The sequence below is a fragment of the Athene noctua genome, chromosome 1 (genome assembly GCF_965140245.1).
Source record: "Athene noctua chromosome 1, bAthNoc1.hap1.1, whole genome shotgun sequence".
Lineage (NCBI taxonomy): Eukaryota > Metazoa > Chordata > Aves > Strigiformes > Strigidae > Athene > Athene noctua.
The window spans coordinates 233476558-233500981 of record NC_134037.1 but is presented as its reverse complement, the minus strand read 5'-3'; the positions used below and the strand labels follow the sequence as shown (position 1 = coordinate 233500981).

The 24424-nt window shown below is 41.5% G+C and overlaps 1 protein-coding gene across 5 annotated transcripts in view; it reads left to right on the top strand.

The window, feature by feature from the left end:
• The window catches only part of LCP1 (lymphocyte cytosolic protein 1), a 52899-nt gene that overhangs the window by 18090 nt on the left and 10385 nt on the right, over window positions 1-24424 (top strand). The window contains exons 1-11 of one of the 5 annotated variants that reach the window (XM_074931523.1): window positions 1529-1628; window positions 10217-10307; window positions 12016-12164; window positions 12948-13077; window positions 14391-14523; window positions 15101-15182; window positions 17728-17893; window positions 20663-20805; window positions 22992-23018; window positions 23347-23442; window positions 23966-24161. In XM_074931523.1, the coding sequence (XP_074787624.1) occupies window positions 10241-10307; window positions 12016-12164; window positions 12948-13077; window positions 14391-14523; window positions 15101-15182; window positions 17728-17893; window positions 20663-20805; window positions 22992-23018; window positions 23347-23442; window positions 23966-24161 (1189 nt within the window). In that variant the 5' untranslated portion in view covers window positions 1529-1628; window positions 10217-10240. Of the gene's footprint in view, window positions 1-1528; window positions 1629-7966; window positions 7997-10216; window positions 10308-12015; window positions 12165-12947; window positions 13078-14390; window positions 14524-15100; window positions 15183-17727; window positions 17894-20662; window positions 20806-22991; window positions 23019-23346; window positions 23443-23965; window positions 24162-24424 lie in introns of those variants that run through there. The other 4 variants (XM_074931514.1, XM_074931544.1, XM_074931533.1 and 1 more) reach the window with 4 other exon arrangements.

Below are 24424 nucleotides of genomic sequence, written 5' to 3'. Positions count from 1 at the left end.
TCTGAGTCCCTTGCCTACCTTCTGCATAAGCTATAATAACTCAAGAGAGGACGTTAAGAGTGCTTAGCAAACATCTCTGATAAGGAAACACCCACCCCTAGTTTTCCTGTGTAAGTAAGATGTTAGATGTAAGGCATGCATCTATTTGGTGCCCTCTTCTCCATCACAGAAAAGATATTGCAGCATTCAAGGAGACGTGGAGAGAAACAGAAATAAATAGAAAGAGATCATAAAAAGTGCCTAGAACATGTTACAATGTAATTCTGAATACAGTGAATGTACAGTGCTTCAAGAATGGATCTTAACTCTGGAGTTCATGAGAAGGTTTTCCTGAAGCTCTCTACATCAGCGTGTACTTGATGGTCCAGCTAGTCGGATGAATCATGAATGACAGCTTTTTCATTAAAGCCATTCAGTTTGGTTATTTTTTCAGCTGCCTGTTTTCAGAGGTAAAAGTCAGAACAGAAGTTCTTTAAAAAGCTGAAGGTTGATTCTTCAGGCTGTGGAAAGCGGTGGGAATTTTGCTGTAGGGCAGGACATTTCTTAAAATCCCCATGGGGTTGATGAATCACTTTATTGATGCTGTGTTTTCAGTTCTGTTAAAGCTTCTGCAACTCTGCATTATCAGGGTTGGAAGACAGCTAATGTTTGCATCCATCAAGCACTTTTACACTTGACCCTCATCTTAGCTGGGAAACGTGTCCTTGAAATCAGTGTCAGTTGTGAGGCAGCGTGAGGAGCCCTGTGTCCTGTTTGAGGCTCCCCTGTACAAGAAAGACTTTGATAAACTGTAGAGAGCCACCAGGATGGTCATGGGCTGGAGTACATGATATATGAGAAGAGGTGGAGAGGGCCGGGCTGGTTCAACCTGGAGAGAAGGCTGAGAGGGAACTTCTTGGTGTTTAGCTCTATCTAATCAGAGCTTATAGAGATGATGGAGCCAGCCTTTTGTCAGACGTGCACACTGAGAATAAAAAGGTTGCAAGTTGCATCAAGGGAAATTCCAACCACAATGCAAAGAAAAAAGTTTTCACAGCAAGGACAGAAGTTGCCTAGAGATGCTGAGGAACCTCCATCTCTGGAGACACTGCTCCGAGCACCCCAGCCTGACTTTGCAACCACCCTTTCGTTGAGCTCGGAGCAGGACTGCAGACCTTGTTGTTATGCAATTTTAAAACATGGCTACTTTTATCACCGAAGAGAGAAGGCATTTTGTCTATGCCTTCATGCATGCGTGTGCTTAGTGAGAGAGAACGGAACCAAAGGGGGTAAAACTGAGAGGAAGTGGTACCCAGCAGTGGACCTATTGTAGGAGTAACAAGGTGGAGAGGGAGACCAGAGAATGCTAAATTTCCTTATAAAGACAAAATCTATTTCACTATGACGTTTTGTCACCAGTCACTTCCCTCTCTGAGCTCAGTCTTGGGCTCACAGTCTTGGGCTTGACTAGTTGCTCTGCAGGAAAGGAAGATTTTCCTAGCCACGCAGCAACCTGTTTCGACATACTGCTTTGCAGTTCCCCAACCTACAAAAAGTTTGTTTTTTTAAGAAGTTCTTCCCTTTCTGTTGGATTTGCAGCTGTTGAGCTGTTGCTGTGGTAGTTTGGACCCACCGCTTGAGCCTGGGAGGTAAGATCACAGCACCTGCTGTTTTTTAGCAAACTGCCCTCACTGAGTGTACGAGCAGTTTAACTGCACAGGAAATTGTGGTCGCCATGAAAAAGCAGTGCAGGTTCTGTATTAGCATGAAGCATTTTCCAATTGTCTTGTGCACAGCATTTCTACTAACCTTCAGAAAAGTGTTTGATGGATTTAATTGGGCAGAGTGGCCTTTGGCTGAGTGATAGTCTTTGAATTTGCATTAGTTTGGCAGGGTGTGATAAAGGAAGAAGCCATTATTTAGATTACAGAGTGGATACCTGTAAGAATGTAATTATAATTCCAGTGATGAAAAGCACTGATTCATAAAGCTAAAGTGTTTTGGCCTGTAGTGTTTACAATATACTCTGCTGACTGTTAGAACATTTATACTAGGCTTTTATAAATGTAATTTTACTCACTGGAGAAAAAACAAAACTGATTCATGATGGAGCTTGATTGTAGTAGGGACTTTTGCTGTAAAATCAGTGATGTGGGATGGTCCTAACATTACATTTGCCTTTTAAGATCTTGACTGTTGAGGCTGGTCAGTCTTGTCCCTTGTTTTGGATATTTCAGCTCAGGCTGCAGATGAACTGTGACTTACAAATGTCTACAGACATTTTAGCTGGTAGTGTTGTGAACAGGGGCCTTTGGGATTAACTTTTTGCTCTGTAAGAGCAGTAGACTTGCTGGTTTTGTCAGATAGTGGTTTCCTCAGTACATGGGTTTGGTGTGAATGCTGTCTGTATAACTGACCCTTAAGCCTGTGAGCAACTTGATTTTTCAAGCGAATGGGACCTCAGGTCTTTGTTGGAGTAGCCAAAGTCACAGACAACGTTGGCTGGCTGATTCTTTACTGCTGCAGATATCAAGTGAAGATGATCTCTAGCAAATGGCAAGTGAGATTGTGTCATCAGCAGTGCAGATGGGTGCTCAGCAGATGGTTGGTTGATTGTCTTGATAAAAGCAGATCACGCCCTGAAACCTCTCATGTAGAGAAACTCCAGCATGTATCACCTTCCTCCCCCTTGCTGGTCACACAGGAGCAGTTTGCCCTCCCGAGGTGGGGCCAAAGGTTCTGCAGAGGGTCAAGGATGAGGCTGGGGAAGCTCTCCTGTGCGATCCAGGAGATGTGGAAACCCCCTCTGTGGTGGGAAACTCCATGGAGGAGGGATGCTCGAGCCAGGAGGGACTGGGAAATACCTGCCCGCCTGCTGGTAACAAGAGCGGGGATTTCTACTTCAGTCCTGACCATGGAGTCCAGATTTACTTCGCTCAGAAGCTGAAGACAGTGCTCACACAATAGATCAAAAAAAAGTTGTATTGTTACTGGTTTTGAAGCTGCTTCCTTAGTTGAAACCAAGTAAGCATTTGGACTGAATATTGTTATGGTTATAAAATATTTGAGCGTCTATATGAAACTCATTATACTTAAACAAGTCTAGTGGTGTTGCTTCTCTCTCCCTGCTCACAGAACGTACCACACACTCCATCATGTTGTATTATGCTACCCATTTTTTTAATCCCATGTCCTTCTGATTTCAGTCATGAGCAGCTTAAAATGCAGCTGTGTAGCATGGAGCAGAGCTATCTTGATAGAAATCGTACAGTAAAAGTAATCACCATATGTTTTTTATGAAGTGTGAAAGAACTTTAGAAAGAGATTGAGTAAAGGGGAAGGAAGGAGATGGTGAAGGTCAGGAGAGTACAGTGCATTCAGAAATGTAGCTTTCATACTCTTAGCCATTTCATACAAAACAGCACACTCCAGTGAAATGCTGATACAAAAATGTAAAATATCTGTCAAAATGAAAAATACTTATTAAAAAAAAATTAAATGGTACTTAGGACACTGAAACCAGCTGTGCTGCAAGATGGAGTAGGGGGCTTTGCATTGGTCACTCTGTGCATCTTTGCAGTTATCAAAAGGGAAAGCTGTAGGACAGGAGATAAATAGCCACCCCCAGGTGAGACAAGTAGGGTGTCCTGGACATGGAGGCAATGCCCATGGGGAGAAGAGTGGCATGTGAGCCATGAGGGGTGCCCTGTGGCGGTGGCTAAGCAACCATGCTATTTATGGCTTTAGCCAAATTATTCTTCAGAGTAAAGGGGCACAGGAGGACTGTGCCTCCCGCTGCTCCAGTTCCTACTTTGGTTCCCCATTGAACACCAGAGACCCTACAGCTCCCAGCATGGCACCACTGCAGGAGGGAGTCCCAAGCAGCAGGAGAGTCAGTAAGGAGGGCTATGTTCAGATGTGTTCGCCATTTTCTCGTCTAGTTTGGTGGGTGGAAGGGCCTGATCACTCAGGGGCTTGCTAAGCCCCTATGAATCCCTGCTGAAATCAGTGAAGAGTCTTGCAAAGCTGAGGACAGAACACAACTCCTGGCATGGAAGCAACAGCAACAGATTCATAAATCCAGGTGGAATCAGTCAAATGCAAATATAATTTCATCTCTAAAAATAATATATCCACCTCCTTTTTACAGCTGGAACATGTTTTTAATATTTTCCATCTACAGAGGAACTGTTTTCCTGCTAACAAGCTGGAAACACAGGCCATGTTCTCCTTTTCTTGTATCAGATACCAGCTTTCACAGGATATTTGGGACTGAGTCAGTACTTCGTGACCCAACCTTCTGCTATCAGGATGCAGTACGATGACTACCTCACAGGAATAGCAACAGATGCTTTTACATGTCTACCCAGCGTTTTGTGTCCCATCTGCCACCCCAGTCATGATGGGACAGAGGTGGGGCAGCTCCTCATGCCCATATCCAAAGCAGCCCCTGTACATGCTCTCCTCTTCCCCTACCTTACTCTGCCACATGACTGAAGCTGTTTGTCAATTTGGCTTCGTTTGAAAACCAGCTTTGGCCAAAAAAGAAGAAAAAAAAAAAATCACTGGAAAACATTTGAGAATCAGAATGTTTCTTTTTCTATGGGAAAATGTTTTTACTTTAAAACTAGCTAGCTTGTGTTGGTAAAGGGATAGAAAAGATAAGTGACTCAACAAAAAATGTAGTGTACTGGATAAATTTTTTCTTTTTAAAGAAAAATTCTACATACTCTGATTGAAAAATAATATGCACATATATGCTGTGTCCCTTGTAGAATGTATCTGACAGATAAAAGACACATAAGGAGAGTATTTATGGGTTCACAGCTCTGCTTCTTCAGTGTCTTTGTTTCCTTGAAGGATTAGCACTCCCTGCCACTGTGAGGTATATTGGAAAGACATCTCAATTTCTTTACAAACTCTGTGGATTTTCCCTTCCTAAGCCTTGTTGGCTCATACTTGATTTAGGACTCGAGTATCGCATTGGCAAATAAGGTCCTTTATAAAACAGAACATTAAGAAAATAACTCATGGGCATCACCATGTTTCTGAACAGTGATAAATGTCTTTTTTCTGTGTTTCTTCAGATTGTATAGGAAATAAAATATGTGAAATGCAACAGTTTAGTAATGCCTGTGCCTGCATACACGATGAGATTTTGCTGCTGCAGGCACCAGTCTTTTAAAATGCCTTTGAGGCAAAGATTGTCATTTATTGTGGGCTAAACTGTGAATCTTTACCATGCACCAGGGAGGAACTATTTGCCATAACTTCAGAAAGATTCCTCTCTGTGTTTTGTATGCTGATTTAAACAGGAAGATCCCACCCAGACTGAAGGTACTGTAATCCAAGTTACACATCGCTAATAAAGCCAAGTATGTTTCTGTCTACTTTGGGATATAAAATTTAGCTCAGCATCTTTGAGGAAATTAGAAAAACCTCCTATTCATGTGTTATTTATAGCTGTTTAAATAGGGAAATAGTCATAACACTAAGTGCACAACTTGAAATACAAACTTTTTTTATATGAACCACCTCACATGTTCAAAGATTTCACGATTTCTCCTTTTAAATTATTTTCGAAGTTGTTATGTAAGAAATGCATCAGGTTCAAAACCTGATGGTATTTGCTGATGCTGTCAGTCATGGTGAGTAGCTGCCTAGCTGAATAACGCAACAGGGAGGAAGAGGCATATGGATATTAGTTTTTATCTGACATCATTAGCAGAAAAAAATCTGTCACGAAAAAAATGTCCACACAGTTTGCCTGGAATCTGTGACACCAGACAAGAATAAAGGACACAGATGGGAATGATTGTTTGTATAAGATGGCTGGATATTGCCACTGCTCCAAACTGATAGTAAGGCTGGTGAAATTTAACGTGAATGCTACTATCCTACTTTGCTGTGTGTGCACTACGGATCACCCTGCTAATGCAGGGATACAAGCACATAATTTTGATCAGAACTGTAGGAATAACAACAGAATTAAAAATATATGAGAGAAGCATAGTAATAGCAAGTCTGCTGAGAATATGAAGTTTGATTGGGAGATGAACTATTCTCGATTATGCAAAAGAATATGTTTGGCTGACTGTCAATAAGATGGCTTTGCCTGTTGCATTTTAGTTGAAGTTTTTTGCCAATGAGCACAAGATGAAACTTTAAAATTAAGGAACTTCCAGGCCACACTGTTGTGGTTACAGCATTGATTCTTCTTTCAACATGAGATCCACTGAGTAATTTCTCTTTTTCTCACCCCTTAGTGACAAAAACTTGTCTCCAGAAGGAAAATATTTATCACAGTCTAACTCATAAATTTTCTCTTTCCTGTCTCACCCTCAGCCCTTCCATACTGTAGAAAATCAGGTGACTGAGACACATAGTTTGAACAGAAATGCATATAGATACATGGACTTATGTGTGGAACCTTATGAGAGAAAGGTAGAGGGAAATATTTCTGAGGACAAATATCCTATCAGGGATATTCTGATGAGTGACCAGGAATAAGGAGGGCCCCAAAGGTGCAAGAAGTATGGAAAAAAAGATTGAATATGCTCAGGATACTCCCTTTTCCTTTATATTTTTCTGGCATGCAAGACACTTCAGATCTATCACAAGAGTTTCTTCACAATTCTGAGGCCACTTCTCTTATTCCTGCATGCTGGTGGCATTGTCCAGGACAGGGTGAGCATTGGGGGAAGATTGCTGGTGGTCCCTCTTTGATGTCAGCTAGGAAGGGAAGGCTAATGGAGAAAAGAGCTGGTATTTATTCAACTTTCTCAGCACAAAATTCACAGTTAAATTGTTCCTGATGACTTAAATATGTGTTTGTGAAATATAGTGTTGCCTCATGAAATTTGCTTTTTTTTGCTTTGGGGAAAGGTACAACTTTATGTCTAGCTGTAAAGTGCAGTTTCACATCTCTAAAGTTTTCATTGCCTTGCTTGTACCAGCTTAAACACCAGAGAAGTGGAGGAAAATATGAAACAAGGTAACAATTTAATACAAGTCCTGGAGACCTTTAGGTTTTAATGGCTTTGCCATATATTATTTATATTGCATTGTGGGTGCACACTTTGCCAAGTAATACATAACCAGTCAGCTTCTCAGTCTATGGATTCAAAATCCAAAGAGACGAAAGAACATCAATATCTCTGTGTTTCAATTTAGCAGTAACATTCAGGTTTGAGATTATTTTAGATCTTCCTTTATATTTCAGACTGAAAGTAGTTTGTTATTAGATCTCTTAAAACATCAGTGTGATAGTCAGGTTCCTCTGAGGATAAGGTCAAATAAAAGGAGGCTTTATGGCATGGCTGTAATGTATTGGTTTGGAAATGACAGCAGGAAAGGGAGTGCTTTGTAGAGGCTCTTTTGATATCAGTTTGTTACAATTCTCAGCAGCTTAGGTTAGACCATTTTCCCTTTTTTACATTAATGTGTAACTCAACAGTCTTCTGGGGAGGAAGGAGAGTATTTGCACAACTTTAGTTTTGCTTTTGCAATAGCAGGTTTATGCTGTTTGGCAAACAAGTACGAAGTGTCACTTCCAGGCAGTGTCTAATCCCGATGTCCTGATGCCTTCTGAAGCTCAGCCTTTATCATGGAGTGTTTTATTTTCCTTCTGAATTTTTATTACCTTCCATTTCTTTCTTGTTGGCAGTTCCACTGTCTTTCTTGCCCTGACCTGTGGAGCTGCCTTCCCCTCAGTGTCCTGCCTCCACATCTGAGCATGTGCTGGCTTTCGTCTTGTTCTCTCTAAGGAACATCAATTCTTTCACTGATCTTTGATCATGCCAAGTTCAAGACCTTTCCTCACAGCTGCTGCTGACTTTCAAAATCTTGGTTTTGCTGATAGCTAAGCTATCAGAGAGTGGACTTTTAGTCAGTGATACCAGGTGATGTTAGATACTGGAGCTGACAGGCTGAAATCAAGAGATGCTGCAGGAATGAAAATGCAGAAGAAACTCATTTGCATGTTGGAATGGGCAGTCATGATACCTCCATCACCCAAGTACAACTACTCCTAGGGTGACTGAAGAGCAGTTCTCATGCTTGGTGCAGAGATACATTTGATTTCTGAGCTAAGCATAGCCATATTTACAAGAGTGGATAATATTGACCTAAAAAATACGTCAGAAGGGTTCATTACAGCAAAGCCCTTCATTCTGCTAGGTATTATTTGTATAAATGCCCACACATGGAAACAAATATGCTATTAAGAGGATTCTCTGTATTTAATAGATCAGTTAGTTACTCATCAGAGGTCACAACTTCTTATGCAATCAAGAAAAGTCCATTTTATGTTGGTGATATTTTTTTGTCAATGTTATAAATCTATTTGCTAAAGTAATGTTATAGGCAACAACCTGTGGTGTTTCTTATCTGTTAGGCTCTCGAACAGTCTTAATACTATTAAAAGTTGTGTTGCAAATCATATTGCTTGATTAAGTGACTGGACCGGAAGGGGTGTTCTTCTAGTGGAATATGGATTTTCTTGCTGGTAGTGTAAAATTTTCATGTGTCCAGGTGCATTTTAGGTAATCCACATGTTGCAAAAATATACAGCATGCAACAGAATAAGATTGGTAGTGAGGAATCAGAAACAAGAAAGATACCAGGATGAAGGAGGAAGACTATGGATCTAATTTTACCCTACATAACACACATTGCTGGTAGATCACAGGGATTTTTACAGGTAATCCTTGAAAGTATGGTGGCTAGAATCACTTTCAATATTTTATTAGTATTTCAGTAGAAACCACTATCACTGTTGTGCTGAAAACTGCACTTGGGTTCTCGTGCCCCAAGAGCAACTGCGTTATGGATTATGCTGCATTTCTCTATTTATGAAAGTTGGAGTGAATGAACAGATTTTTCTCTGGAAGCTGTTCTCACCCTAAAATCACAGTGATGAGGCAGAAAAAGGGTGCATGATACTACAGGGAGACAGCAGACAAAAAACTAACCCCATGAGATTGCCTTTGGGCTGTTTCAAAGCCTCAAGTCCATAGTGGTTCTCACGGACAGTTCAGGACAGCATTAATCTGAAGCCTGGAGAGGCTGTACACAACTCTGAGTTTTTGTAGAGGGCTAGAGCAAATCTGTAATTTTTAAATTATCCCTATATATCTTTCTATATCCAAGAATCCAAGCCTCCAGGATGCCATGTTGGTTTTAGTCTGGGAATGAGGTATTTCTGATTTTTTTTTCTCCTCATTTGAGCCTGTAGCTACAGCAACCACTTTCTAGGATCAACTCAGGTTTCCATGCTATTCTATTTAAATAGTTGCTTGGTTAATTAATACTTAAAGAGACATAGGACACTAGAGTCATTCTCACAAATATAGAATAATAGATACCCTGTTGCCCGAACAGTTTCCTCATGAATACATGCAAGGGACAGTAGATGCGTGAAAAACAAGAGAGGTATAATGTACATCTTCTGGCAGTGTATTAAATGATGTGACAAATGGAAGTAAACTTTCTCTTTCTGATTATTAAGAAAGGTGCCTAGAAAGGGGAAGTCTAATCCTTTCTCCTGCTTTATATCTTTGATGAGACAAAAGTCAGGAAATCTCCTTCCAGCCACCCATTCCTAAAGTGTCACCCAACCTCAGGCACTGACTTAGGTACCTTGGGGGGCAAGTCCTTAAACTCTCCCCATAGCCAGGAAGAGAAGCAGGCCTCTGGGAAGCCCAGCCTGGTGCTCTGAACACTTTGTGAAGGAGTTTCTCTCCATCCATCCACCATAAGGGTGACCAGCCTCCTCATTAGGTAAGCAGAGGTAGGCAGTGCGAATATCCCTCCGGGCTCCAACTCCAGCCCAGAGCCCCAGGAGCAGACAGGGCTGCTGCTTCTCTGCCAGCGCTGCTGAAAAGGCATGTGGTGAACTGTGTTTCCAAAGGGGGAATGAGGAGAACCAGCACAATTTTGTTTGTTTTCTCCATGAGAAACAAAAGTTAGCAGAGGTAAGATTTAATAGTTAAATTAGTATAAATAAAACTTGCGATTTTGAGCAGGGTGTGGCAAAACAACAGGAGGGACATGGATTTGTATCTCATGTACGCAGGATTTTACCCCTTCACTTGCTTTCGGAATGCTGAGAGGAACTAGGTTTTCAGCTATGGGGAGCTGCTCCGAGACGCTCCAAGCCAAGTGAAACCCCCTCTTTTTCATCACAATTACAAACTCAAAAAAGGCGCCAAAACCCCCAAATGCTTTCTTCTTGCAGACCTGCCACTTGAAGAAATAAGAAATGGCGTCAACAGCACACTTCTCGGAGGAGGAGATGGCAGAGCTACGAGAGGCTTTTGGCAAAGTCGGTGAGTACAGCAAACAGGAAAGACACGGCAGAAGTGTGAAGCGGTAGCAGGCTCTTTTCTTATGTACCAGTCAGCCATGAGGAAATGGTGTTTACTCCAGTGCTGATCTGCTGTGTCACAGAAACCACAGAAAGGCCTTTTCCTGCCACTGCAGGGCTCCTAGATGAAACCACATCAGCACGCAGCAGAGCAATGGCCTCTTACCAGAGACAGATGGCAGGGCAATGAGCAGAAGCATTTATGATTTAACCTCAAAAGCTGTACAGAAAACAGAAAACCATGTTGGAAATATGTTTTCCTAAGAACTTTGTTTATTCCTGACAAATTATTTGGAAGGCAAAAAGTTTTTATTTTAATGTAAATTGATTACATCTTCTGAGGAGAAAGAGTCTGCAGAGGATAAATGTGCAAAGGGCTACAAAATTTGTAATCCCTTTACTATGACCTCTCAAGCCCATATATTTTTAAAGTGTGTGTTTCCTTTTCAAGCCTTTAAAGGTCTCATTTGATTTGTCTCCTTTAAAGTCATGCAGACCCATCACTTTCTACCCAAATTCTAAGAAAAGATCCTTGTGCATCTCACAACTCACTTAACTTTTATTAGCAGATCTGTCAGCCTTGTCGGCTTATGTGTTAGTCAGTTGTCCTTGCTGCTTCAGGTGATGGTGGTTTCACTTCTGAGCACACAGTAGTCCAGGCTGGAAATCTTAAACATCTGGTCATGGTGTGTGCTCTGTACAAGCTGGTGCACTGACAAGACAAATCCTGGAAGGAAGCTGTCCTTCCTCTCCCAGACATTTCTCTTTCCAAGTCCAGATCCTTCTGTTGTACAACTTCAGAAATGGATAGGATGCTCTCTGCTATCTGTGTTAGTCCATGCCACTGATGCGGAGAGCTGAGTTCCTTTGAAATCACCTCAGCATCTGGGCTGGGGAAAAAGAGCCTGCAGAACAAGAAATACACAGATATTTAAAAAACAAATATAAATATATAACCATATATAACTATATAACTATATAATTATGTACATAACCATAGTGTTATAACAGAAACTCTCCACATGATAGATTCAGTTTCCTTTTTTATCTGTGGAGATTTACACAAACTGGTGTTGAAGATTTAACCTGTGTTGATGATCTTCTCATAAAATCCTACCCTGGATCTTGCAACAGGCTCAGCAAGACTATCCATGTTAGCATCATCACAGAGAAACATCCAAGTTTTTATTCTAAGGATGACCATATGCAGTTCCAAGCCTCTAAACTCCTGACTTCTGATGATACTACATGCAGAAAACAGGCCAAAATCACAAGTTATATCTATGAATACATGTGTAAGGTGTAACTCTGTATTGTGTCAACTCCATTTTCTTTAGCTGTTCTGTAGACAGGATGGTCCCTCTATAAATCACATTTGTCTACATGTAAAGCTTGGAAACTAAATTACATCTAAACCTAGCTTTGGTAGGATATTATTATATGTCTAAAACATATAAATTCACCACTCTGAGGTTTTTTTTGATAAATAGTGGTCTTAATTTTTTCTTGGGTGTGAATGACACCACAGTGGTTGAAAATACTGGATTTCAGGATAACAAATCTTTGTATATAATATACCCTTCTCTGGTAAAATAAAAACAACAGCCTTTGTGTGCATAAAATTTCATTGGGCTGATGTAGAATCTAAATGTTTGCTTTAATCTTTGCAGATATCAGTGGGAACGGCTTCATCCATGCCAATGATTTAACAGATGTGTTGAAGGCAGCCAATCTCCCTCTCCCAGGATATAAAGCCAGAGAAATCATTCAGAATTTGAACACAGGGGATGGCAGGATCAGTTTTGATGAATTTATTTCAGTAAGTAATATGCCAAATGGGATACTCAAGGTGGTCCTCAGGGCACAGCAGAGGCACAAGAAAAGGGTCTCATGGGCACCTAGTTAATCCAAGGAGTCCCATCACTGTAGAAGATGAGAATGAGAGAATGAGAGCAGGGGGTAACCAAACTAGAAATCCTGCAATTAAGTGGGGCAAGTTACATGAATGCAGCTGCCTATTGAGTAGATGTAATATCTTCTAGTTTGGTTACATGAATGCAGCTGCCTTTTGAGTAGACATAATATCATCTAGCAGGATAAAGCTTTTCAGTAGTAAGATGCAAGAAGATTATGTTCTGGCTAGATGGTTATGAAAAATTTCAGCAGATTGAAACTGAAAAGTTATGGGGCATTTTTCCTATTAAAAAAGCTGCTTCTTTTTCTGGTCTTAACTGGGGCAAAAGCAGATGCTAAAATAGTGGAATTTCCCTTGAGATGGCGAAACTGATTTTTACTTGTCCTTTCTTCAAACAAAAACTGTTAAAGGCCCTCCTACTGCACATTTTAACTCTGTGGTTTCATACTATATACATTTCTGTTACTTAGCTTATCTTTGTTCACTGCTTTGAAAACATAAAAGCTGTGTATCGTCCTGTTCTGCCATGGCAGATATACAGATTTTGCACAGAAACCTGCTGAACAATGCACAAGCTGTGCTTCCCTATATATGAAGCAGGCAGGACGTGGCTCCTGGCCCAAGAGCTCACTGTTTTGATTTGGTTTAATTTTCCAAAATTTAAAAATTGTCTCTCGTGCTTGAAAGATTTTCCAAAACCTGAAGAGTGACGATGTTGCTAAGTCGTTCCGAAAACAAATCAACAAAAAGGAGGGCATCTGTGCTATTGGTGGGACATCTGAGCAGTCCAGTGCTGGCACACAACACTCTTATTCAGGTAGGTATGGCTGTCCTACACTGATAGCAACTAGGAACAAGTGTGCCCTTGGAGATCTGCATCTTATCTTGGTGCAAAACCAGGTGCTCTGGCCTTGGTGGGCTTTTGTGGCTGTTCAGGCAAGGCTGGTGCAAGGCAGAGTTGTAAAGGTAGTGAAGCACCAGAGCAGCATCTCTCTTTGTCAGAAATAGTGTGAGCTGGTTTACTGGGGTGGACAGAGCTGTGGCTGCTGGAGGAAGCTCCATCCATCTTAGCTTCCCTTACCTTAAATGCATTGGAGCTCTGCTGGCATACAGCTTCCCGGCATGGCTGCAGCAGCACAAAGACTGGCCTGTTGCTGTCCCTGCTCACCAGTGAGGCAAGGCACAAGTTTCCCACTGTTGCTAACCTATTTCATTTCATATTTTACTAGTCTGGTAGTCTCTCTGTAAACACCTGTAACCAAATGGTTCCAGATCTTTTTCTAAAGTACGCATAACCCCATTGGGGCTCTTCTCCCAGAATGTTTCTCCAAGCTGAAAGTTTGGGGCAGCCATGGTTACTTCTGCTTCCTCCTGAGCATAGCCCACTCTGAAGCAACCCTACAGGGAGGAGGTACCACCCTTGGCTGTCTTCTCCAGGGGTAATGGTGGGGAACTGACTCTCTCTGGGGAAGGGAGAGTGAAGGATGCTTCCAAGGTCTCCACCCACCTGAGCACAGATGACACCTTCACTGAGCTTCTGGGGCTGGTGTGAGCTGCTGCTGGTACAGGATAGCTACATTACGTTATAGCCCTGTTGAACTATAGGGAACATTTGCCTATTACCCTCTGAATGCTCCTTGTCAGAGTGCAATCCTGGCCAGGCTCTTCTAGATATTCCACATATGGAGAGTGTCCTGTGCAATACAGAATTCGCTTACTTGTACTTATTTGAAGTTACATGGGATTTCTATTTAGCAGAGTGATGCAACAATGCAAAATTATGGTGTAAGTACAGATTACTCTTAGCAGAGCATATCAACTGCAGCATACAGCTGAATTATGTGAACTTCATTACCAGTCTATAATATGCTTGTCCTCATGACACAGGACAACCCCAGTCAGTGGGAAGAAATATGGAAGGAGTATTAATCAGCTCAAGCCCATTGCTGTCTTCAGCTCATTTGTCTGTCTCCTCAGAGCCTTCTTCCCTTGTGGGAACCCCCTTGTGGGGGCTTGTTGATCAGTCACACTGATGGGAGACTCTTCTCCCCCAGGAGTTCTGCCTTTGTAAGTAATATTACAGTAGAGGTATTGCACAGCAAACTGATGGATTTGATGTTGTGTCCACAGAGGAAGAAAAGTATGCCTTTGTCAACTGGATTAATAAAGCCCTTGAGAAGGACCCTGACTGTAAGCACGTGGTCCCAATGAATCCAGAAACAGATGACCTCTTCCAGGCAGTTGGTGATGGCATAGTGCTTTGGTAAATAATACCTATCTTCCTCACAAATGGGAACCATGAGTCTGCAGAAACTCAACTCTCTGCTTAAATGGAAGCTGCTGACTTTTACATTAAGCTCATGAATCTTTGCAGAATCAGGGCCTTAATAATGCTAGGTTTTTTGCTTCTTTCATCTTTAAAAATGCAATGCTTCTTTAACGTTAAAGGAGGGTTTTTCCTTGCAATAAGATGAAGTCAGTGAAATTCAAGGAGTTACTTGGTTTTAGTTTTGTCCAAGGACTTTTGGGGATTCACATAAAGTGTCAGGAGATAGCGAGTTTTTTCACAGAAATTTTCTACACAATAAACTTCTCGCACAACCTCACCTTGTGGCATTCTTGACCTCACATCTATAGTACAATCTGCATGTGACCCAAAAGAATTGCTCAAGTATTGAGCATGTGCCTGTGTGTGTACATGTAAAAACAGAGGCTATCTATATTTGTTCAGTAACTTTCCAGCTCTTTGACTTGTCCTGCAGCATGACAAAAGTTATTTCTGTCTTTTGTGTGCACATAGCTAGTAGTGTATTTCTTGCTATTTTTTCTTTTATTTCCAGTAAGATGATCAACTTTTCAGTGCCAGATACCATTGATGAGAGAACAATCAACAAAAAGAAACTCACACCCTTCACAATACAGGTACTAAAATACAGCAAGATTCTTTGCTTTTCCCCTTAGGATGCTTTGATATAATCACTTAGTGCAAAGGCTGGAGATACCAGCTGTTTGCTGTTTGTGTCAAAGTGAGATGCTCAGGTCTACATCATAACAACATAAAGACATGTTTCTGTTTCTTTCCAAACGTATGAGCAATCTGAGTAAACAAACTGTGTTTGTATTTGCACTTAACCCAATGTATGTTTGCCAGTTCAAAGTTTCAGATACCTTTGTGGTAGATGCCGTACAAATGCAAGAGCAACTAGATAATACAGTGACCAATTCCAGTTGGAGTAGCTCTCAGAAGGCAGAACTCAACATCCAAGGTCACACAGGCATGTCCATGGACTTGAATTCACAGCTGCTGTGTTGCAGTCTGATGTCCTCACCAAAATATTAACTGTGATCCAAGAAATACTGTGGTATGCAGCATGTCTGAGATGGGACCATAGCCTTTGCCTGCCTTTTACAATCCATGTTATTTCACCTTGAATATTAAATCCATTCTTTATTTCCATTATGTGCACATGTATATGATTTAAAAACTGGACAAAAAAGCTAATTTTCACCTATTTATTGTGTTTCTCACACAGCAGTGTGTAAAGCGATATTTTTATATGAACAGCATCTATGTATTTGGGTACAGAACATAAATAGATATATGGAATAGATATGAACCTAACCCAGTTTAGCCCTCAGCTACTCTGATTTGATGGAACATTAGCCAGGCTCAAGTAAGCTCAGAAGCCATTAAATTGGATTTTTATGCTGTATACCACATTTTTCAGTTCTAATCGTTTTGGTCAGCAGCATAGCTTAGTGATGCAGCTCAGATCAATCCTTGTCACACATAGACATGATTTGATCAATATAGCTTCCACTTTAATGTAACCCTTTTACAGCTGTCTGGTGGAGAAAAGGTAATTAATTTGAAATGCTCCAATTTTTCTAGCTTATGAGAATTTACACTATATCTCTCTCTGCATTTAGTATCTAATCAAATCTCTCTGTCATGCCAGCAGTAATGAAATTCATGTGAAAGATTGCAGATCTGTGTGATAAATGATATTTTCCAGGCTTCTTTGCCTGCTTTACTTGCCCTCTGTTTACAAAGCCACCTTTTTGAATAGTGCAGACCTGTGGGTCAGATTTTCTTATACCTTTTGTTTTAAGTGGGAAGGAAGTAGCAAAAGAACATAACATTCCTGAAACATCACTTTCTTTCTGCCCCTCCCTGGAATCACAGAATACCTCTGCTTCTATTGAACACTCCCAAAGCAGGACTCTATACTCCACAGTTCAAAAATAAAATATCCAGAATTGACTAGTTCTGTCATTGACTGAACTGCAAGGTTAAGAACTCAACAGCTTTATTCATACTGATTCCTATGACCGTGTGTTTTTTGAATACATTGCCAGCTAGCAACTTACTTGCATCTTAGGTGTTACGGCTTTTGCATAGAGCTTAGGGAGTGCTGAGCCTGGAATATCTTCCAGTTGATTCGGTTGTAGCTCCCTTGTTCTTCCATGTGTGCAAGACTGAGTGGAGGAGAGTTTGCCCCATGCTGAAGCTATGTCTGCACTTGTGCTTGTGCATTAGCTATAGGGAGAGCCTGGCCTTGATAACCAGGATTGAGCCAGGACATCACTGTGAACACAGACATATGCTCTGAGCTCCAGTGCCTTGTGATATGGTATCCTTCAACTTTGCCAAAGAGATCCTTTCTGTCTTCGTGTTGGGACTGAGAATTTACCTGTAATCCCAGGACACTCTGTGTTCCCCTGATCCCTGTGATCAGACACATATCCTGGGCTGCATGAAAAGCAGCGTGACCAGCAGGTCGAGGGAGATGATTCTCCCCCTCTACTCCGCTCTCATGAGACCCTACCTGGAGTGCTGTGTCCAGCTCTGGAGTCCTTAGTACAGGAAAGACACAGACCTGTTGAAGCGGTTCAGAGGAGGGACACAAAAATGTTCAGAGGGCCAGAATGCAACTTCTTTGAAGAAAAGTTGAGAGCTGGGGTTATTCAGCCTGGGGAAGAGAAGGCTCCAGGAAGACCTTATTGCAGCCTTTCAGTACTTAAAGGGGGCCTATAAGAAAGATGGAGTCAAACTTTTTTAGCAGGACCTATTGCAATAGGACAAGGAGTAAAGGTTTTAAAGTAAAAGAGGGTAGATTTAGCCTAGATATAAGGAAGAAATTTTTTACAGTGAGAAGGTGGTGAAACACTGGAACAGGTTGCCCAGAGAAGTGGTAGATGCCCCATCCCTGGAAACATTCAAGGTCAGGTTGGATGGAGCTCTGAGCAACCTGATCTAGTTGAAGATGTCCCTGCTCACCACAGAGGCATTGGACTAGCTGACCTTTGAAGGTCCCTTCCAGCCCAAACTGTTCCATGATTCTATGTATGTGAATACATTCATAGTGAAGCTGCTCACAGGTTTCACTAGTGTTGGCTGTGCTTCCTTCCTGTAACCTCAGCTGTCCGGTTACTGCATCATTTTTAAGTTCTCTTCTTTCCCTAGGAAAATCTGAACCTGGCCCTGAACTCTGCTTCAGCCATTGGGTGCCATGTTGTTAACATTGGAGCCGAAGACTTAAAAGAAGGGAAACCTTACCTGGTTTTGGGTCTTCTATGGCAAGTCATCAAAATTGGACTTTTTGCTGACATAGAGATCAGCAGGAATGAAGGTATGTATGGCTCTTTGTTTCAGTGCTCTACTGTTATCACTGAACAGTCTTTGGGATAAAGCTCTTCTAAAAAAATAATCTTAATTCAACTTTTTATTCAAGTATTTGTTGCCTGTCTTTTTGACTGCTCTAATTTCCCTTGTTCTTCACAAGTTTCAGCACTCCAAAGTCCAAGGCTGTATGTAGGCTTATATGTGCAGAACCAGTTGCATGCTCACTGGGTCAGGAATAATGGTCTACACCCAGGTATATTGGTACTTTGGCACTAAATCTGGGATAAGGAAATGCTACACTGCATTCAGGAAGCTTTGCTCTTTTCTTGCTCTTGACTGCCAAACATCTCTTTCTTTGTGAAATCAGAATCATAGAATAATTTAGTGTGGAAGGAACCTCTGGAGGTCCACCCTGGAGGTCCTCTGGTTCAGCCATCTAACTACCTCCTTACAGCAGAACCTGTCTTAAGGTTAGACAAGGTTGCTCAGGGCCTTTTTGAGTGCTCTCTGGCAACCTGTTCCAGAGTCCAACCACTCTTGCTGTGGAATTTTTTTTTCTCATATCTAGTTGGAATTTTCCTTCCTCCACATTGTGACTGTAACATCTCATCCTTTTGCTGTGCATACTGAGAAAATACAGCTCTGGCCCCTCTGCAGTTGTTGAAGACAATACATTTTCATCTCTTAAACCTCTTTCCAAGCTAAACAAACCCGCTTTTCTCATTTTCTTGTCATATATCACATATGCCAGCCCAACCATCTTGGTCTCCCTCCATTAAATTTGCTGCAGTTTGTTAATGTCTCTCTTGTTCTGGGGAGCTCCAAACTGCACACAGCACTCCAGATGTGTCTCGTCAATGCTGAAATTATCTGTGAAATAGCTTCAGTGTGAGGCTGTGAGTGTGTACATGCAGTCCACGTGGCACCTCATCTTGCTGCTTTGTTCCCTGTGTCTCTGTTCACTCAACCAACAGTGAAACTTCTTCAGTTACCATGCAGGTGTTACCTTCATTGCTTCACCCCTTTCACATTTCTATCCCTTTCATAGCCAGAACCACCAGTTTCCAAAGTTCCCACTTCCCATTCCTTTGTAGGTAGTTGCTTAATACCTAATTTTCCCTTTCTAGTATTTTCTCTTTCACTTCTCATCTCAGACTTCGGTTTGTCAGGGTCAAGCCAAGATCATTTTGATGTCTTTTCAGGCTCTCTCTGATAGCCCTTCTCCGCAGCTGTTCCAGGTGAAATTCCCTTTTCTTGAATATGGGACACTTTATTTCCAATGAGCATTCATAGCCACATGATATCAAGGCAGTAATACATCCCAACCTCTATAAGAAATACCTGGGATGCACTGATATAGAGTCAACATAGCACTTAGGGATATGATGTAGTTGGGAACTGTCAGTGTTAGGTAAATGGTTGGACTGGATGTTCTTCAAGGTCTTTTCCAACCTAGACGATTCTGTGGTTCTGTGATTCTGTGATACCATGTTTGGTTTTCGCCTGGTCATATCACATGGTGGCTCAGAGTAGCTCAGAAGACATCTAATACACTCAAGTTGTTCTCATCCTCTATTCATAGAAGCTTTTAGCTAATAACAGTTATTCATATTAATCCCCTAGTGAATGTCTTTGAACATGGCGCTATTAAATTACATTTCATTTTTATTACTGTCATCTAGTTCTTTCTGTCTGATTTCCCAATAATCCTCTGTATTGACTATGCCACCTAGTGAATATCATCATCAAATTTTTAGCACATTACTAGTATTTTTGCCAAGATAATTGATACCAAAAGAAATTAAAACATTAATCCAAAAATCAATCCATGATCAACTTCACAAGAATCCTTCTTCCAGCCTACATTCTCTCAGTGTTAACATTGTTCTCTTGATAAAATCCACTGTCTGTTTCAAATGATTCTATTATTCCCTTCTGGTTCAGCTTAACCCTACAGCACCCTATGTCAAACTATCTATGGAACTCTGAGGAGACGAAGACATGGACTCTGTGTACAGTGTGAACAGACAGAGACCTTTATTGTTATTAACACTGAGAATTTATACTATCTTCAAAGCTATGTCAGTAAGCACAAGTTAGGCTGCCTTATATAATTGGTTACAATGTATTGTGCATTTGCTGTCCGCGTGCTCTAATCTATACACTGATTGGCTAAGCTAAAAGATTAACTCTACCGTCGGCATCCTGGTTATCAGTCCTTTAGTTCCTTAGTTCTGCAACTCTGCATTTTTTTGTTTACCCGCTGCCAACTTTCTTCAATCATTCTTTATTCTTCAATCAAGGATATCGTCGAGCCAAGATGTCCATTTTCTGCCAAAAAGCTCTCCACAGAAGTCCAGATAAATTAGGTCTCCACTCTTTCCTTTATGTAGCGAATCCATATTTCTTTCAAAGAATGACTAAAGATATCAGAAGGACATCAGACTAGTGTGACACACTCTCATGCTATGATCATCTTTTCATTAAGATCTGAGGCAAGGAAATTGGGTAGTTCTTAGACCACACTGAAATTGTCTTGCATTTCTATATGATCCACTACTAGATCCACAACTAACAGGCTTATCATTTTGTTGATGAGGCCTTTTTTCTGTTTATGTATATCCTATCATGATAACCCAACTTGAATTTTGGCAACACTTTGGTTACTCACTTTTAGAAACTAACGTAGCAAAATGTGTAAGTGAGAAAATATTTACACATTATCCTCTACAAGTATTCACAACATCATTCATTTTTTTCTTTTTACCCTGCTTAGCCTTGATCGCTCTTCTGAGAGAAGGAGAGAGCTTGGAGGATCTGATGAAGTTGTCTCCAGAGGAACTGCTGCTCAGGTGGGCAAACTATCACCTGGAGAATGCAGGATGCAACAAAGTTAACAACTTCAGCTCAGATATCAAGGTATGAGAAACACTGACGAACAATAGCAAAACAGCATCTCCACACCCAAATCCCTGTCCTCCAAACAAGGATTGTGCACTGAAACAATCCAAGCAGCTGAGACTGCTCTGCTGAACACATGGAGCTGCGTACCTTTTAGTGGGGTTTACCTTTCTGCTCAGTAGTATTCCTCCTCCTAACCTCCCAGTCACCATTGCCAGCCCCAGCACACCAAGGAATAGCTTTTGGATCTGGACAGGGCATATGGATTCTACTGCTGCATTTTCAGTTCCCTGCCTCTATTGCTCTCTTCCTTCCTAAATGCCTCTTGACCTGGCTTTGGTTTGGAAAAGACTGGACCTTACCCAGACATGTAACTAGGTGGAGGGGAAGAAGATAGGGCTCACTTGATCTTTTCTTCAGTACAGCACCTGGGTTATGCTTCTCTGTCCCAACCTTTGCTACAACCCTGCATGCACTTACCTGCAATTTTTAATTCCGTGGGACTATCAAAAATAATATAGCTAGATGGGGAGGCACTTGCAAGGATGGCTCTCTAGCCCATGCAGGATATTTCCTGTACTTGGGATTTCATGGGCAGATTTCAGCAGAACTTTCTTTGTAGGACCTTCATTCTTCCTAGACAGATGTATTTGAACCTCAGTGGTGCACAGTGATGAGTTTCAGACACTAAAGTTACAGTGTGAGGCCCAGCCAGCATCCCAGGGCTGTAAGGGTATGTCAGGGCAGGTGTCTAAGCTGGTGTCCAAGATAGCATGAGAAAAGCCCTGCTCCAGAGATGCCTGGTTGTAGGCTTCACCAGGGACTGAAGCATGAGAAGTTATTTACCATGACTTACTTGACATACAGTAAAAAACACCAGAGAAGGCAACAGGAGAGTCTGAGAGTCACATTTGACAGTACAATTTTTATTGGAACAGATTTTTGATTCAGTAGGTGGAGGTGACTGGAGAATATCCATGGAGAGGGAAGGGAATGCAGTGTTTCCCATATTTCTGTAGGCTGACTGAGAGGACTATAATGCAACTGATTAAATCCTATCTGCAACTGAAAGATAAATCACACTTACTGCACTTACAGTTGGAAAATAAGGCTCATATTTACCTCTGAGGCCAAGACTTCTGATTTTACAGCCATTCTCTAATTCTGTCTCCCTACCTCACTTCTGTTATAAATAACCACTTTCTAGACATGGTGGGTGGTAATGTAGATGTATAAGATTTACAATAATTCAGGTAATCTGCTTTATATTTTGAAGAGCATTCATTGAGTTAGTTAGTTAAGTCCCTAGACACTGACATGTATTTTCAATTCTTTGAGTTATTTCTGAAGTGAAATTCATATTTTCCATGCATGTACTGAGTCTGGCAGAGCTGGAATTGGATTTCCCCTATAGCAGCCCTCACGGTGCTGTGTTTATGCTGGGAGCTGGCAGGGTGTTGGTAGCACCCTGGTGTTGTGGCTGCTGCTGAGTGGTGCTTACACAGCACCAAGGCTCTTTCCGACATTTCCCCCCTGCCCCAGTGGGACGGGGTGGGCACGATCTTTGGAAGGGACACAGCCAGCACAGCTGCCCCGAACTGACCAAAGGGATATTCCAGACCACATGACGTCTGCTCGAGTATAAAGCTGGGAGAAAGGAGGAAGGGGGGAGGGGGCAGGGTGTCATCCTTGGTCCTCTGAGGCAACCACTATGTGTATTGGAGCTCTGCTTCCTGAAGGCCTGACATCGCCTGTTAATGGGAAGTAGAGAATACATGTTTTATTTTTTGCTTCTGTGCACGGACCTTTGCTTTGTTTTGCTTATATTAAAACTGCTTTTTTTTTTTTTTTTTTTTTTTACCCACAAGGATTGTTTTTTTTTCTATCTTATTTTCTTTCCCCCTTTTTGCCCTGTTGAGAAAAAATGGGGAAGGGGGGGAACTGATAGAGTGACTTGGTGGGTACCTGGCATTTAGCCAAGGTCAAACCACAACAATTACACTTCACAAAAGATTAAAGATGCAACATGTTAAATCCTTGTCTTGTTCCTGCCCCTTTGCCTGAAAAATGCTGATACTGTTGTTGGTTTCAACTTCTGTCCTTGAAAACTATGCTTTCTCTTCCATAACTGTTCCAGCGTTGCTTTGAAATCCACTTTAAACATCTGCTTTCTCCTTCTGCATTTTCTTTTATTAAATGCTCAGCAGCTTGACTTCTACAGCATTATAAAGGTATGCATTTTCTTATCTCTAATTTAATGTTCAGATTAAGTCAATTCTAATGTCTCTTTGTTGTTTCTGTCCTTTTTGTAAGTGCAACATACAGCATTCTGTCTTGCGTGTTGTGTGTCCTGCAGCATATATATTGGCTCAGGGAAGAAACATCTGGCAAATACAGGATAAAGTAGGAATTGCTAAGTGCTTCCAGCTTAATTAATTTAATTATGTAGCCCAGTGATTGATGTAATAAAAACGAAGCATGCAGGCACATTGTTCAGGCATGCAAAACCTCAGCTTTAGATGTGATTTTTCCTCCCTTTAATTTCTCTGTCTGTCACAGGACTCAAGAGCTTATTACCATTTGCTGAACCAAGTTGCCCCCAAGGGAGACGAAGAAGGCATTCCAGCTATTACTATTGACATGTCGGGATTAAGGGTAAGATGAGATAAATTTAGAGTAAATGCCGATATTTTCTGTCTGTTACTTGCTTTGCTGGCCAACACACAGTCGCACCGGGATGCCAGAACAAGCAAACTCTTTTTAGCATTGCAACATGATCTTGTATTTCAGAAATCAAAGCTTTCAAATAATAAAATGATTTGCCTTCCGTTAGATATTATTGCTGAAACTAATAACCATTGAACCACACTGAACCAAACTACTAGCATGTAACAAGTATATTTAAATATAATTATTGGGGAATTTCATCAAGCCATCCCCTTTTTTATGGAATATAACTGTAAAAGCAATATGGTGAGATGGCTGGATTGTAGGTAAAGCCCATTTGAAAACACAGACCTACCGTTAGTAAAAGTGTGAAAGGAAATAGCTATAAATCCAACAAGGACCTGTTTTAACAGCTCCACACCTAGCTCCACACGTAGGGACCCTGAATGGGTCTTGCGTGCAGTGCCAGGCAGTGGGGTGAGGCTGATGGCCCCATTTTCTGCCGGCGCAGGAGAAGGACGACGTCCAGCGAGCAGAGTGCATGCTGCAGCAAGCAGAGCGGTTGGGCTGCCGGCAGTTTGTCACAGCCACCGATGTCGTCCGAGGGAACCCAAAGCTAAATTTGGCCTTCATTGCCAACTTGTTCAACAAATACCCTGCCCTGCATAAGCCAGAGAACCAGGACATCGACTGGAGCTCTATTGAAGGTAAGGAAAATGCAAATAAAGGATGTTTCTGGACACCTGTGCTACAGTATCCCCAGCTCTGAGTTGATCATTTGTTAACTTAACCTTATGTCGTTCAGACATATATTCACTGCAGCGTTAGCACAGGCAGTCTTGAGAAAGGGAGGCAGCTCTTTACATTCATGTAGCTTCTGGTATTGTGTATGTCTGTTCTGTGGAGAGCACGTGTTAAAAGACAAAAATGTTTGTGGAATGTCTGAACCAGTATGGACTATTGAATGTGC